General features: G+C 35.1%; 1 protein-coding gene across 2 annotated transcripts in view; it reads right to left on the reverse strand.

The window, feature by feature from the left end:
• EPC2 (enhancer of polycomb homolog 2 (Drosophila)) overlaps nt 1-18,045 on the reverse strand; it is a 118,669-nt gene that overhangs the window by 30,988 nt on the left and 69,636 nt on the right. For both annotated transcript variants that reach the window (XM_008587762.1, XM_008587763.1), the window contains exons 3-4: nt 11,280-11,425; nt 2,016-2,222 (exon numbers count right to left, since the gene is read on the reverse strand). In XM_008587762.1, coding sequence (XP_008585984.1) covers nt 2,016-2,222; nt 11,280-11,425 — 353 coding nt within the window. The remainder of the gene's footprint in view (nt 1-2,015; nt 2,223-11,279; nt 11,426-18,045) is intronic.

The raw sequence follows: 18,045 nt of genomic DNA on the forward strand, positions 1-18,045 counted from the left end.
TAGCAAATTAAAATTAAATTCTAGGTTGCTAAACAATATTTCAGAAATCCTTCAGCCTTTGCATCAGCCAATCAAGTGTTTTTAAGTTTGTGGAAATAGAAAAGGAAATAGAGAGCCTTTGTTAGCTGTATTCATTTTTGCAAACCCCAATGCTTGCTCACCTCCTGAACACCTAGGGGATATTATTTGTAGAAAGTGTTCCCATCTTTCTCATTTCAAAACACATAAACATTTCTAACTAGCAACAATGTGCATGACAAGGAATAGCCTTTGGTTCTACAACTGAAAACAGAGAAGAGTAAGAAGTAAATGGCACTGGAAAAGAAAATGTACCATTCTGCAGAGGAAGATGAAAATAAACAAGAAAAAGGATAGGAATCAGAATATAAGGAAAAGCCCGTATTAGTTATCACACAGTGGTGAAGTACCTAAACACAAGAACCAGCAATTCTCAATATATACTGATTAGAAATAAACGTATTTTAACATTCAGAATATTGTCTATACATCTATAAATACTCCTAATTTTAAGTATTTCATGGCCATTTACTAAAGGAAGTCCAATAGTACTTTTCCTTCAAAAGACATTGCTAACAGTCTATGTTTTACAATATATCTGAGTCAATTATATTGCTTTTAAAAAGCAATCGGTAGCTCAGATTTTTCAATAGATCAGATAAACTTCTCCTTCCTCATGTCCAATAGTCCACATTTATAAAATTTTACTGTACTTACAAACTAAACTCATTTTCAGCAAAAGACTAAATCTTCATAAAATATCTCAGATTCCCTTGGCTGAGAACTAGAATGCCAAACTGAACACTCAGCCTGGGTTAGGGAATGCCATCCATACCTGGGAAATCTATACTCTGATGTTTAAGAAAATCACATCCACAAGAAAGAGTTACAGAAAATCTGGTTATTAACCAGCAGAAGAGTTTCTCCTAAAATATACTATCCCCGGCAGCTGTTAAGCTTCACGGCTGTTATATTAACAGCTGACAAGGACAAGCTTTCAGTGTTAGAAGAAACAAGAATCCACAGAAAATGCTTTGCCTCTAATTATAATTTACATTTATATGTTCCTGATACTTTTCAATGTTAGAGAATGTGTTTACCGTCTGGTGTTTATTCACTGTTATTTACAAGAAATTGAAGGAAGTGAACACCCCTCTGGAATACAAATTATTCCTCATAATGTTTTCCTCTATATCATATCATTCCACATAGGGGATCCTGTTTCTCTTAAAAGTCTGGCTCATACTGCTTCTGAAAGCTAGATAGGGATAAGTCAATTACAAGAAATTGAAGGAAGTGAACACCCCTCTGGAATACAAATTATTCCTCATAATGTTTTCCTCTATATCATATCATTCCACATAGGAGATCCTGTTTCTCTTAAAAGTCTGGCTCATACTGCTTCTGAAAGCTAGATAGGGATAAGTCATCAATTTGAAATCTGACACAACTGACAACTCAGAAAAGGAGAAAAAGATCCCACTGCTACTTTTGACTCTTGGTAGAACAGGCTTGAAAATGAATCTTTCTCTACTTCCCATAATTCCACAGTAGCTAGAGGCAACAAGGTCCATTTTTACTTGCAAGAACTAGAATATAGTTTCAAAGGAACTGTAAGCTGTTTAGTGACCAACAAGGAAAAGTAGTATTACTTCAAATTTTCAGATTCCTATAGAGAGGAGATTCATGATAGAGTGTATAATCTACTGAAGAACTCAAAACTTCTGAAGTGCATAAGGAAACAAAATTCCTCATATTGCTTCAACTGCAAGCCTAAAATGGTATGATCAACAGATTTATAAAGGGCATGGGTAATTACATTGTAAACAACTGACCAAATACAAGCTACTAAAGAGCAGAATTTCTAACATAAAGTTCATCAATGTTGTTAGCACTCATTAAATTCAAATTATTCAAAATTATTCAAGTTATTAGAAAGAACTATTGGTCTTAAATACTATTAATCTATATTCAACTAAATCTAATTTGCACATTACCTTTCGAGTTTGCATTTTCTCTGTTCTCCTCCGAAAGGCAACATAAGGGTCATTGTTGGTAGAACCATCTCTTTTCTCTTGTTTTATCTGAGGAATGAGGGATGGCCCCCTGCAGTTTTTACGTTTTCTCACCCAGTAGTCATACACAGCTTTAATAAGGTAATCATCTTCATTTAACAGCAGTTTTGCTTCTTGAAGTGTTACAAGCTAAATGAAAAATACAAAATACCAACACAATGTTTGAAAAAAAAGAAATCAAAGTTAAGCTATAGCTATGGAAAAAAATGTGATCAATTCTAACAATAATGATTAGATATTATGATGGCAGGTGAAGACACAATTTTCAATTCACCATAACAAAGGACTCATTAATTAGAAGATATATACCAAAATTAACCCATTTTGCTCTGTGAAGTAGAGTTCCACCAATTAAAATACTTAAGAAGGATGATGAATGATAGTTGGGAAGAACTACAATAGATTTATGCCTCAGGTAAGTCTTGGATGAGAAGACATCCGGGGTCCTTCAAAATTCTGATATTCCATGCTTCTACATATTTGAGGATCTATTACTTTTCAAGTCTATTAGCTTCTATCTATTTTTCAACAGAAAGATAGAGAAGGTTTCTTTTTACTTATCTCCAAAATGAAAGACAAATATTCTCTAATATAATGCAACTTACAATAATATTCCTCTTCTGGAGTTGACAAACAGCATGCTTTCAGAAGCTTCAACATAATGCAATTTTGAATTCCTTGTACATATAAAAGCAATTCCTGTAATCCAAGCTGGTTATGTATTAGGGAATCATCGTTCTTAACACTCTTTCTGCAATGACATTATGGGGGCATATCTGGGACAGTGGTCCTAAAATGGTTCCCCCAGAAGCTCTGACACAGCTATCTCAGAGACCTACCTCTCCTTTATCAATGCAGCCAGTGTAATGCTGACATATCTCAAATTAAGATTTGTAAAAATTTGCTTGGTCACATCTGTTGCCTTACACCTTAAGATTAGATAAGCCAATCAACTTTAGCAGAATGAAATGGGGGCTACACATATCCATTTACAGTGAACTTTGGAGAAAGATCATGTTATTTTAGGGCAGGAAAGGTATATTTAAGAGATGCTATCCCAATCTTTTTACTTGTACCATTTTAGAGATGAAGACTCATTTTCAGAACAAGTTGAAATATTTCCCAAAAAATGTTTCCCTAGCACTTGGAAACAAAGGAAATAAAATTCCCACTGAAATTATAAGACCAATATACAAATTGATTTATATGTTATAAGAAGTCACTTGAAGAAGGCATGACTCCCAAATAAATTTCTCATTATGGCTTGACTTCTCATGGTGGTATAACTTCATGGAATAAATGTACTGATCAATGGCCTTCAAGTCTTATGACAGTGATTTCTAGGGCTAATTAGTTGATTTTATTTGGCTGCCTAGATAGTTTGACCACAGGAAGAGAATACACTGACAATGTCAACTCAAATATTATAGTCCATGTGACAAATACATTTAGTGCAGTAAAATAACAAGTGGCCATTCTTTGGTTACCCAATCTCTCAGTAGAGGCAGCTGAACAGCATCTGAGATGAGCAACTTGGTCTTTAAAGTGCCTGAAACATGAGACCAAACCAAGAGAACCAATATATCCAAACATCACCTTTAAATGGATACCTTCCTAATGTTAGTTTAAGAGCTCTGGAATGGTGATATATACCCTAAAGTCTACAAGGTCAGTAATAGAATAAGAATCAAGCTTTCTCAATCCAATAAAATTCTACCTCATGCTGACAGCTCACAGCATCACTGGCAGTCCTCACATGCTCCGGAGACCAAGGGAAACAACGCTATATAATATACTATATATGCTTCAGCTGTCTGGTCATTAGCCTTCTAATAAAATTTTGTAATCTTTGCTAATTAAATCAAGAACTTAATCTAACCTTAGAGTGGGGAGGAGGGTAAGGGCTCTTTCCACCAATCAGCAGAATGGTACTGAGTATAAGCAACAATACTGTCAAATTAACACTGCATCCTATGTTCCCACATGATGTGTCAGGGATTAAAACACCTGTTCAGATTTCCTTCTCTGGTACCTCTAGCTCCAGTTTGCCGTCTTTTTGCCTTATTGTTACATCACAGGTAATAAAAATTCAATACACAATTTACAGTTAAACATCCTGATATTTGTTTCCAGTGTTAACAGTACTTTCTCAGTTAAAATTGTTTTTAATGTTGTTATACAGTAAGTGTCTATTTTATAGGATAATCTTGGTTTTAATCATTCAGCTATTCTAAGGCAACTAGTATTCACTGCATCTCTATTATGACAGCATCACTTTGAGTAGGCAAAAACTATTTGAAGATAAAGTAGTAAACAAATTATGTCACCTGGTTAAAAATCCACAAAACTTGAACCCTACTACATACAGTTGGCCCTTGAACAACACGGTTCTTTGAACTGTGCAGGACCACTTATAGGTAGGTTTCTTTCAATAAATATACGAACAGTACTGTATATGTATTTTGTCTTCCTTATGACTTTCTTAATATTTTCTTTTCTCTAACTTTATTGAAAGCATACAGTATATAGTACATATAACATATGAGATATGTGTTAATCAACGGCTTATGTCATCAGTAAGGCTTCTTGTTAACAATAGGCTTATTAGTAGTTAAGTTTTTTGGAAGTCAAAAGTTATACACGGATTTTTCACTGCATGTGGGTGTCGGTGCCCTAACCCCTGAGTTGTTCAAGGGTCAACTGTATGTAGTAGGGTTGACCTTACTTTCCCCCCAGAAGACTATTTAACTGTTCAGAATGCTTCAGGAGGCTTCCTAGGAAAAACCCGCAGCTCTGGCTTCCTTTCTCCTTCCAGTCTCCAAGACTCTGACAGGAATCTGGTACTGGAAAACTGAGCTGCTGCAAGACACGGACCCTAAGCAATGCAACTTGGATGAGTGGAAGAAGTAGGGTATGAGGCAGTGAGAAATTCTTCCTTCGGGCTGGGGAGATGATGAAGCTTGTTAGGTGATTGTGAAGTATTTAGTAAAATTACCACCTTGGGATGTACACTACATGCTCACTAAGATCACAGTATTAGAAATGTAGGAGCTGACATTTTAGGCAGAAGGAACAATGTTGAGCTATAAAAGGGCACAAAACATTATGGAACCAGAGAATAGTTCAGTGTCGTTGGAGTCAGGTGGAATATGGATTTTACTTTCTAAACAGGGAAAGTCACTGAAGGTTTTTCTTTTTAAAAAAGGAGACTAGTTTATAATAAAACAGCTGGTGGGCAAAAGAGCAGTCATCCAAGTGCCAGGTAATATAAATGGGGAAAGTGAGTACAGACAACAGATACAGTATTTCAGAATAAAAAACTGGCTTGATCTAGTGATATTTCGATATAGATAATTACAAATTATAAAAAAGTAAAGCACTAAAGTGTAAGGTTGGTCAACTGAGTAGAAGATAATGATGCCATTAATTGAGAAAGAAAAAAGTAAACCCAGGAGAGAGAAAGGGAGCCTGAAAATGTTGAATTTAAAATAACCTGCTCAGGTGAACAGGTTCCATAAGAAACACAGCTCTGCAGCTTAGTAGACAGAAGTGTGTATTTGGGAACCAGCAACAAACTGTTGGTAATTTAAGATTAAAGAATAAAAGCTAAGGATAGATCCCAAAGGAAATATCAAAATATAAGATATCAAGAGCAATGGAAGAGGAGACAAAGAAAGAAGAAAAGAATCAGGAAAATGTGGTGGTCATCATCATCCAATACTACATAGGGATACTAAGTAGGATACAGGTTAAAAACAGGTTCCCAGATTACAATTAGGAGGCCATTGGCAACCTTAAACAGTGCTATTTCAGTAAACTGAATTGTGATGTGAGTAAAAAGTAAACACAGGAAGCACCAAAGATGGCTAATCTTTTGAAAAGTTAACTATGGCAAAAAAAAAAAAAAAAACAGAGTGTAGGTTTATAGAGAAAAACAGTATCAAATGAAAGGGTTCTCTTAAAAATAGGAACACTTGGGTACCTTTTTGGGCAGAGAGAGAGAGAAAGATTGAAAAAATAAAAGAGATCATTGAAAACGAAATATTCAAGGGACATACAGGGACACAAAGAAGAGCTGGAAAAGGTTCAGGATGTCTCTACAAGAGGATAAGAAATGGTATGGAGATGGGAGGGAAGAAAAATGATTAAACTCAGGGGTGATGGTCTCTTTTCTTTATAGTGTTAGAAAAAGCGTTCTGTTTTGTGCACAGGTGGTGGAAGGTAGGGAGTAAAGACAAAGCCTTTCTGTGGGAATATGTGTTAAGTAGAGAACACTGAAAGATCAATGGAGTAGAGAAAGTTAATAAATAACTGAAAATAAGGTGTTAGTTTAGAAAGGAGATAATAAAGGTTTATAAATTAGAACATTGAGAATTTTAGAAAGAAAAACTACTGCAAAACATTTATTTCTTGGTATTTTTGTTAAGGTATTTATCTTAGAGGAAAGTATATGAAAAAGTACTATTTAAGATGGCTTGTCATTAAAAAAAAACTTTTTATTTAGAAATAACCTCAAATACACAGAAAATTTGCAAGAATAAAACATTTAAAAGAATACCTTAATACCCTTTAAACCCAGACTCTCTTGTGGTTACTTTTTATATCCATCTGTCTCAAAATTTGTATTCTCTCTCTATATATACACACGTAATATTTTTTTCTGATCCATTTGAGGTAAGTTATATACACGAGGGGTCTCCAAAAAGTTCATGGAAAGTGGGTATTATGAAAGAACTATGCATTGACTGCAAAATTTTTTTGCACCAAAATTAACTTGTACTAACTTCTTATAACATGACTGAACAGGATCTAGTTTGAGGCACTAAGGATAAAATAACAATTTGAAAAGAGCACCTATCAGAGCAACACAAATTCTACTAAATTGAAGCAAGAACAAAATATCAAATTTATGGTGAAGCTTGAGGTAGAAGAATGGTGAAATCACTGATGCTTTATAGAAATTTTATGGGGACAATGCTCTAAAGAAATCAGTTTACAAATGGATAACTTGTTTTAGGAATGGATGAGATGATGTTGAAGATAAAGCCTGTAATGGCAGACAATCCACATTGATATGCAAGGAAAAAATTTATCTTGTTCATGCCCTAACTCAAGAGGACTGATGATTAACAGCAGAAACAAGAACCAACACCACAGATATCTCCACCAGTTCAACTTGCAAAACTCTAATTGAAAAAATAAAGTTGAGCAAACTTTCCACTCAACAGGTGCCAAAACTGTTGTGCCCAGATCAACTGCAGACAAGAGCAGAGTTTTCAATGGAAATTTTAACCAAGTGTGATCAAGATCCCAAAGCATTTCTTTCAAGGATGAAATGTGGCTACACCAGTACAGTCCTGAAGACAAAGCACAATCAAAGTGATGGCTACCAAGATGCAGAAGTGGTCCAGTCAAAAAAAAAAAAGCAGACTGGTCAAGAGCAAAGGTCATGACAATGGTTTCTTTGGATGCTCAAGGCATTTTGCTTGTTGACTTTCTAGAGGGCCAAAGAACAATAACATCTGCTTATTATCAGAGTGTTTTGAGAAAGTTAGCAAAGCTTTAGCAGAAAAACACCCAAGAGAGCTTCGCTGGAAAAGTGTTTTGGTAGGAAATCATTAGGTATCCACCTTATAGTCCTGATTTGGCTCCTTCTGACTTCTTTTTGTTTACTGATCATAAAAAATTTTTAAAGGGCACGCATTTTTCTTCAGTTAATAATGTAAAAAAGACTGCATTGACTTGGTTAAATTCCCACAACCCTCAGTTCTTTAGGGATGAACTAACTGGCTGGTATTATCACTTACAAAAGTGTCTTGAACTTTATGAAGCTTCTGTTGAGAAAAGAAGTTTGCATTTTTAAATTTTATCTTTTAATTCCATTTTTCCACAGACTTTTTGAAGTCCCCTCATATCATGGCTCTTTCCCCCTAAATACTTCTGTGTTTTCTTAAGAACAGAAATATTCTCTTTCATAATCATAGTAATTAACTTTAGTTAATTTAACATTGATATTCTAATTTTGTCAACCGACTCAAAAGTGATCTTTGTAGCATTTCTGCCACTCTCCAGGAAAAGATTCACTCTTAGGTCAGGCACTGCAATTAGCTGTCATGTCTGAAAGAAGATATTTTAAAAATAAAAAATTTTTGATAACTAATTAAAATTAGGTGTTAAAGGAAAGGGATTAAAAAACAGATGATTCTGAGTTTTGGGAGTCACTGGCGAGAGCAGGATTATCTAGGGTAACATAACAAGTTAAGTTTTAGAAAGGTTAAATTTGAAAGGTCTGTGGACCATCTAGGTGGAGATGCCACAGGAAGCACCAAAAAAGAAAAAAAAAAAAAAAAAAAAATCCTGGAGCTTAAAAAGGAGGTCAAGCCAAAGATACACAGAATATCATATCTACAAAAATGTTCACTGAAGTGATATTACCCAAAAATACATAGGAGAAGAACACCAAAAACAGAATTTCAAGAAATTCTCATGTTTACAGGAGTTGAATAAAAAAGAGCCAGCAAAAGAAAGAAGAAATGGTCATAAGAAACAATAAAACAAGAGGAGAATAAACTGTATTTTTTAAAAACCCAAAGGTGAAGACAGTGTCAAGACATAAGAGCACAAATAATCACAGCGTTTGGCAACAGGGGTTTTCAACAATGACTTTATTGAAGTAGTCTCCCAGAATGAGGGAGACAGAAGGTTTGTCTCAGCCTATCATTTGTCTTTCTCTACCAACCTAATAAATATCAATTTAATAAAAATCAATTCCTTGCCCTGGTATCTGGTACTATGTCAGCCCCCAAAACGGAAAAATAAAGAGATCCAGGAACTCACAGATCAGAGACTTGGAATAAGGACAGCCTCTTGGTGTCTTTAATTCTTGATTTTTTTTTTTTTGAAAGGACCAATATCATTCCTATGACAAAACCTCCACCTTTATCTCCACTGCTAAAAAACAGATGCTATTATGCTCTGCACCTTGCCAACTGTTTGTTTTAGTGCCTAAAAGCTTGTCTCTGAGCAAAGAGAACTAAAATAGGATGGTGCTGATTATATGTGCAAAGTTAATTATTTTGTTTACATGTTTTGTTTATCCTGCCTCCCACTTAGATAATATGCTCCACAAGGGCAGAACTTTTGTCATCTATCTTATTAAATGGCATCACCTGTCTTATTCACCTAGGCACTAAATAAATTTTACATACTTATTGAAAAAAAAATTACAGAATAGAAAGCAGAAGGCTTTCGATGATATAATCTCAGCCACCATGAATGATTTCTTAGCAATCATGAAAATAGCAGTAATACCAAAAGACTGATCCAGCCTAGAACTGTTAGGAAAATTTGCACCTAAAGAAAAATTGAAACTATATCTGATTGATGTCAGCGACGAAAATCCTGGACAAACTGTGAGCACTAATTACAATAAATATCAATTTGATAATTTTTTAAAATTCCCAATTAAAAAACAAGCAAAATAATCTCTCAAAACCCAGTAATTGAAATTTTACAAAATTCAATTTTTAAACTGTACTTTTTGGATAGTACAATGGGTATTGCTGTCCATCAAAATGGGGGGAAAGACTGGTAGAAAGGCAAAATAAGTGGCAATGTCATTTTCTAATGGAAAAATCTGGGAAATGTTCTAAAGAGCTGGTAGTGTCTTAGGGATTTAAAAGACTTAAATTGCAGGGTAAGGGAAATAATGAATTTGTGTGGATAAACTAGTAAAAAGATTTAACAGACTACTGTAAAAAGTTTATTTGCAACTATATTACATCTGCAACTTCTTAGTATATTAATAACAATTAGCATATTAAGACACCACACAGGTACACCAAAAAAAAAAATTTTTTTTTTCCCTTTTTTTGTCTTTTTTCGTTACCAGCAACGGATTGCAACCCTCAGTGTCGTGCCCGGACCGGGACCGGCAACGGGATCGCAACCCTTGGTGTTGCGCCCGCACCTCGCTCAGAATTTTTTTTTTCCCTTTTTTTGTCTTTTTTCGTTACCAGCAACGGATTGCAACCCTCAGTGTCGCGCCCGTACCGGACCGGGACTGGCAACGGGATCGCAACCCTTGGTGTTGCGCCCGCACCTCGCTCAGCCAGTGAGCGGCCAGTCTGTATGTGGGATCCGAACCCTCGGCGGGAGCGCCGCCGCGCTCCCAAGCGGCGCACTGTAGCAGTGCGCCACCGGGCCGGCCCACACCAAAATTATTTTTTAAAATAGTTTATTCTTAAAATCTAATTACAATATCAACATATGCCCACTTTCAAAAAATCTGGAAAACACATAAAATCACCATAATTCCAGTATCCAAATATTACAATTGTTGGAATTTTGTTGTACTTTCTTGTTTTTTTTCTTATGCATATGTATGAATATAATGCATTTAAAGCTCAGAGTTTTCCACATAAGCAATTCTGCATCCTGTTTTTGAAATCTAATATTATATAATGATCAATTTCCTATGGCAATATACACATTTCAAAATCATGATTTTTAATGGTTGTATTATATTCTATCCTACATACAACTTGTATTTATTCTGAACATCCCTGTTCAAAAATCTTTGACATTTTCTCTTATCTTCCTTGACAATGATTCCTAGAGATGGGATTATTAAATTGAAGGGTAAAGACATTTTAAGGCTCCTGACATGTTGCTTAACTGCTTTTCAGAAAGACAGTACCATTTTAAATTCCCTGTGCCAAATACGAAACATCTGAATAAAGAAAATTCTTTATTACTTTGTGAATAATTTTTCCCTCACTTAAATAATACATAAGTAATTAAAACTAAAATCCATTTAAAATGAATACCTTAATATAAATCTGAGCAACTCAGCAAGATTTGATATGAATGACTTAGCCAACCAAGCAAATTTAGTTACTGAAGAAGTCCTACAAAAAGAATCAAGAAGATATTATAACACCATAACTAGTAGTATTTTTATGCAAACAGGAAAAAAGTCAGAACAGTACTCTTCATACTCCTGTTAAAGTTAATTATGCTTAAGTACTCCGTTCAAGGAATATGGTAAATAGAAATTCTAGGATGTCAGGAAAAGAAATTCAAGAGACAGTAAAATACAATACACTAAGGTCTAAAGAAAATGCGCAATAAAGGTAATAATTGGGATGACTGTAAGATAAAAGATATTTTTACATGGTACAGTACCTGATTAGAACTGGCTTTTTCAAGTCTGTCAATCATAATTTCAAATTGCAAAGGCTTAATTTCCATCTTTCTGTTAAGTCTGTTTAATAAAGTCTCATCTTCTGAATCCATATCATAATCTGGTTGCTCGTTGTCTAGATTAAAAGCTAGAAAAGAAAAGAAAAATTCTTCAAACTGAGAAGAAATTATGAAGTTATATAGTGTCTATTGTATTTGACTAGACTACTTCTAAATTATAAAGCACTGACCAAAGACATGCTCATGATCATATGGTTAAAAATTAGTTTCCGAGACTAATTGCACAGTGGAAGAAAAATAAAATTTTGCTTTATATATATGATTTAAAGTTTAATAGAACAATAAAAACATCAACTAAGAAATTAACTTCTTATTTTAAAAACAAAGTATCACATATTTGCCAAAATACAAAACAGCAATTATCAAAAAAAGATGAGAAAGATATCAACATGGCAATTTGGTAGCACATTGAGAAGCTTTGAAACAAAATTAAGAATCAAGAAATAAATATCATTGAAGATAAAACAGTTTATTTTCAATAAAAGGTGTTGGCATGACAGACTAGTCGGTTATATTTAAAAAAAAAAAACAAACCAAAAAACCCCCACCAAGGTAGATTCCTATATCACTCCTAACACCAATAAATGACATACTGAACAACATTTTATAGGTAAAAATAAAACACAAAAATATACTGGAAGAAAATGCAAAGGGAAAATGTTGTATGGGCAGGTACAAACTCAGAAGTAATAAAACTGATGTAAAAAGATGAATCTGACTAAATAAAAATAGAAAATTTCTACATGGAAAATTTAATAAGCCAAGCCAAAAGACAAAGAACTGAGAAAAATGTAACATGTAAATCAAGAGCTGATCTAAAGATTCTTTTTTTATAAGAAATAAGAAAAAAACCAGTAACTCAACAAAAACTGGTAAAATAAAATATGTGAATTGGTATTTTAATGGAGAATTAATATCAATTACTTAAACATGAAAAAAAGATTAACTTCATTCATAATTAAATAAATGCAAATAAAATTAGATAATACTTTCACTAGTTAAACTAAGATGTAAAACTTGGTAACATTCTATTTTGGAGTGAATAGGCAAAGAAGGCCCTCTCAAACACTTTGAGGAGGAAATTTTAAACCGGTGTTTACTTCAATTAAAAACATATCCTCTTCAGGCTGGCTGGTTAGCACTGTGTTATAACATCAAGGTCAAGGGTTCAAATCCCTATACCAGCCAGCTGCCAAAAAAGAAAGAAAAAAAGAAAAGAAAAATACATCCTCTTGGACTTGGAAATTCTATTTCTAGGAATTTACACAGAAACGAGGATACACGCACAGTACTAGTTGTGACACTGTAATAAGTAAAAAATACAAAACGAGAAACATAGGATTAGATGAATGATGATTTACACATACGTGCAACACTGACTGAAGCCCTGAGAAAGAATGACACTGACCTATGAATATTGATAAAGAATGAAACTGACCTTTATGAACATTAAATGAAAAAAGCTAAAGTGCAGAAAAGTATATACGGTGCATTAAGATATGTATTTTTTAAAAAGGGCAAGGACAGATATACAATGTCTTTATAAATGCACAGAATATTTTTGAAAGGATATACAAGAAACTAGTAAACAGTTCTCTACTTCTGGGTAAGAGGACTGTGAGAACAGAAGCTCAAGGATGGGGAGGGGAATTAAAATTCTTTTTGTTCCCTTTTGTATTGTTTGACATGTAAAGCAGGTACATGTATTACTTATTAAAATATAGAAGCGGGGGGACTAAACTGCCACAAAGTATGTGTTGAAATTACATGACAAGACTTAGAGCAAGAAATACCAACCACCAGCAGGCTGGTTATTTAAAGTCGGCTGCATATGAATGTTTATATGAATATCCTAAATGCATACCATGTGAAATGTCCTGGCATTCTCAGATTCAGCATGACATCCTTAAAAGTAGTTCATAATACAGTAATAGGAACAGATGTGTATATTCATACAATTTTAGTAAAATCAGCTTTAAATTTTTTAAAGGCATTTGCTTTACAATCAGTAAATGATTATACATATTAAAAATCTGAACTCTGGTTCATTGTTTTAAAAAAATTTTACCACTAGGTAAGAATTAAAAAAACAAAAATAAACGTTATAAGCTAATACTTATAAATGCAATCAGTAAATGATTATACATATTAAAAATCTGAACTCTGGTTCATTGTTTTAAAAAATTTTTACCACTAGGTAAGAATTAAAAAAACAAAAATAAACGTTATAAGCTAATACTTATAAATTTACATAGCACTTACTAAGGGCCAGGCAGTATTCAAAGCACTTTATACATACTAAATTAATTGTCACAACCACCTTACGTGGTAGGTAGTATTTTACTCTCCAATGAGTCTCATATTCTAAAATTTAAAAATGTATAATTGTATATAACTTGTATCACATACTGCACAATAAAGTTAACAAATTAGAGGAGTTATAGCTATTGGTAAACTAATGACACAGATTATTTTATAAATATGATTCATTTAAAATATTCTTGAAAATTAAATGGATTTTTCTTTATCTTTTATGTATTATTTTTATTACACAATTATAAATAATTCCAAAGTATGCTTTTAAAAAGTTAATCCAATCTGCAAACTCAGTGACAGATAATATGGATCCCCAAAACTATACAGATTACTAAAAATTACTCTTCTTTCCACAAAGGGATGTTGTATTTGTAAATACACATAATGATAGTTCAATAATCTGCCTTTAGTGCACAGACTAACAACAAATAGTGAATAAAATCAGGTAGTTGATACAACTAGAACACATTTTAGAGAAAGATTTTACGAAGTGTTGAGCAGAATTAACCTAACATACCAAATTTCTCAAACAGAAGTTTTCAAAAGTTCAAGGGCAAGGCTATATATACAAATTTTGCATGACCATCTTTTACACACCTACCTAATCTTACTCACCTCTTGTTCCTCCACTTCCTATCTGATCTATCTTCTTATTCTATTCTTATAAAAGTCAGCATCCCCAGCTTCTGAGGCAGGGGAAGGGACAAGAAAAGCTGGGAAATAGTTTAGAAAAATTAATAGTGAGAACTGATAGGAGATCTGATAATGTGTTAAATCAGAACCAGGTCAAAGACTTGCACTAGCAATATAAGCATTCTAATACTACCATTTCTCTTTTCAATTCAAAACTATACAAGAATCTTTATAGATTTAGGAATTCTGTTGCTTCCAAATAGGTACAGGTATTTCATCTCTACCTCTCTTTGCCTCATCTTATATTGATTATCTCCTCTACCAGACAAAACCACAAATTCTTTAAAAGTAGTTGTTACTTGAGACATACTTGTATACCCCCTACACAGCACTTAGTGAAAAAAAAAAAAAGTGGGTACTAAAAGCTGTTAAATAAAAATAGCATTTCTTAAATATATAAATGAGATGAGATTCTTTTCGACTACAAGAAGAATATTTTCTGTAAGTTTATTGATACACAATTTTTTGAAATCCAGAAAGCTTTTTCCTACTAAAAATGAATCTTACAAATAATGGCCAAACAAAACTAGTAAAACATCCCCCACCCCCCAAAAAGAGGGGGAGGAGGTAGGAGGGCTTGATGCAGTAGATCAACAAAATTAAGTTATAACAAGGTTAATAAGGGTATACGTCAACGTGTGCATGAAAGACTTCCTGAGGTGAAGTTAACTGAGCAGTAAATAACAAAGAAAAGATAACCAAGAGAATTTAAGAGTGTGCATGGCCACTACAAGAAGGAAAATGGAAGTGAAAAGGAAAGTAGACAGATAGATAGCCATCAGGTAGCCACAACTGCCCAGGAAAATTTGGTTGCTCTCTGGCAGGGAGTATAACAACTTCTGTGTAGGTTAAAGGAGTGGGTACAACCTGCTGTTAAATATGTGAGTATAAAGCATTCACAACTGACTGGTTATAGCTTAGAGAATATATAGTTACTCTAAAATTTGCTAATAAAGCAAATACTACTTCTAGTTAAAAGTACTTTTCTTTTTTTTTTTTTTCCTTTTTGTCTTTTTTCGTGACCGGCAACGGATCGCAACCCTCAGTGTCGCGCCCGTACCGGACCGGGACCGGCAACGGGATTGCAACCCTCGGTGTTGCTCCCGCACCTCGCTCAGCCAGTGAGCGGTAGGTCTGTATGTGGGATCCCAACCCTCGGCGGGTGCGCCACCACGCTTCCCAAGCGGCGCACTGTAGCAGTGCACCACCGGGCCGGCCTAAAAGTACTTTTCAAAGTCCCTTGGTACTTGGCCATATTCATATGTGAATATCTAAAGCATAGCTACCTAACAGAATAAAAACATGAGAAAACCCAAGAAATACAAGAAAACTTCCCAGAGCCAAAAAATGGCAAGATGTTTTCAGATTAAAAGAGGCTTACCAAACATGGTACAAAATGAATAGCATGCAATTCAATGAGGCACATAATGATGAGCCACAGTTACTGCCCATTACTTTATATTATTATGAATATGAATTAACATTATTACTACATAATAGTATGCCTATTACATATTGTATGTTAAAGGGAAACATTTATTCTCCATATTTCCACTCAAATCTCCAAGAGGGAAAACTACAAGAAGGATATTTACAGCTTCTTACCACCCCTTCACTCTTTCCTTAAGCCAGGGAAGAAGTGAAAACTGGTGAACTTGGGAGGAGGACCTATCAACTCAACACCTTCCAGATGCATGTTTTCTTGTGGTTCTTCCTTCACAGAAGCTACATTCTAGTCAGCCCTCCACTACATTATAAGGATAGGGGCTGGCTCTGCCACTATAGAGGGAGACCCATTTTGTCAGTGACCAATCAGTAGTACAGTACGGTTGTCTAATTCAGGGGTCAAATATTAGACAGTCCATTAAGATCATATGTCTATATCTCACCTTCCAACAACACTTTTGTTAGTACGGATTGAATATCTCTTATCCAAAATGCTTGAGACCAGAAGTGCTTTGATTAGGGATTTTTTTGGATTTTGAACTTTTTTGGATTTTAAAATATTTGCATATACATAATAAGATATCTTGGAAATGCGGCTCAAACTAAACACAAAATTCATTTATGTTCCACATACAACTTATACACATAGCATGAAGGTAATTTTATACAATTTTTTTTTCCTTTTTGTTTTTTTTCGTGTCCAGCAACGGATCGCAACCCTCAGTGTCGCGCCCGCACCGGACCGGGACCGGCAACGGGATCGCAAACCTCGGTGCTGCACCCACACCTCGCTCAGCCAGTGAGTGGGAACTGGTCTGTATGTGGGATCCGAACCCTCGGCGGGAGCGCCACCGCGCTTCCCAAGCGGCGCACTATAGCAGTGCGCCACCGGGCCGGTCCATTTTATACAATATTTTTACATAATGCCATCCATGAAACAAAGTCGTGTACTTTGAACCACCGGAAAGCAAAGGCATCACTATCTTGTGGACAATCAATTTCTGATGATTCCATAAGCAGAGCATAAGCAAAAAAAACACAGGGAGGGAGTGACACATGTAGGTCTTGGCCCCATATGTGGTATTGTGAGGAACCTGTCATTGGTGCATCTGGCCTGCACACATGCCATTTTATTACCCTTTGTGGGCATGCTTGCATGGGGGAATCTGGGCATGCGTGGAACAGATATCACAGCTGAACGGGGCTGGGAGGGTCTTTTTTCTCCCCCCTGGAGATGCTGAATAAACTGAGTGTTGTGCACGTGTGTTTTGACTGCAACCCATTGCTATGAGGTCAGGTGTCAAGTTTTCTACTTGTGGCATCATGTCAGTGCTCAAAATTTTGGAGCATTTTGGATTTCAAATTTTTGAATTAGGGATGCTCAACCTGCAGTAAAGCTGAACTTTTATGTTTATGTCTGTTACTCAATTAGTTCTTAAGTAGAAAAGGGAAAGAAATATTTCTTGTCTTCCTAAAGCCCCAGTGTTATAGACCACGGTCAATAGTTTATAATTGGCTATACTCCAGGACATTTCAGTTTCTATGCTACAGTCTCCATCACATGGCCTTAGGCAATATATATTCAACTCAGAGTTTTTCCCTCTCCCTCTTTTCTCTGATTATCTACACAACTAGGATGCAATAGCACAAGTAGTGTAAGTACACTCTTACACACTGAATGTAAGCCAATCAAAAGCACTTTAAATTCAAGCCTTAATAACGACAACACAGATGATTTCCCTACCTTAATTCTGTGAATTCAGAACTGTTCACATAAACCCATCTCTGTATGTTAATCACTGTGTCTGCCTGTTTCTGGACCCCCCTCAGCCATGTTTGATACTATGTGACATTCTGTTCCACAGATGAGCAACTGACCCTCAAACAGCCAGGGTTTAAAACATACCTTAACCAGATTTCCTCTAACAGAAATGTGAACAGAGATGGATTTTGGTTAAAACAAGCAGAAGGAACACATATTTGTCTCAAAATCCCATTAAAACAAAAGCAAAGGATTTTTTTTTCCCAAGTAGCATAATCCTCAGAATTGACGGAAATTAAGTGAGAATTATCAAATTTTCAGGATTAGCAGACAAGACCAAAATATAAAACAGCTCGGGCCGGCCCGGTGGCGCACTGCTACAGTGCGCCGCTTGGAAGCCTGGCGGCGCTCCCGCCGAGGGTTCGGATCCCACATACAGACCGGTTCCCGCTCACTGGCTGAGCGAGGGGC

This window comes from Galeopterus variegatus, unplaced genomic scaffold (genome assembly GCF_000696425.1).
Source record: "Galeopterus variegatus unplaced genomic scaffold, G_variegatus-3.0.2 Scaffold4529, whole genome shotgun sequence".
NCBI lineage: Eukaryota > Metazoa > Chordata > Mammalia > Dermoptera > Cynocephalidae > Galeopterus > Galeopterus variegatus.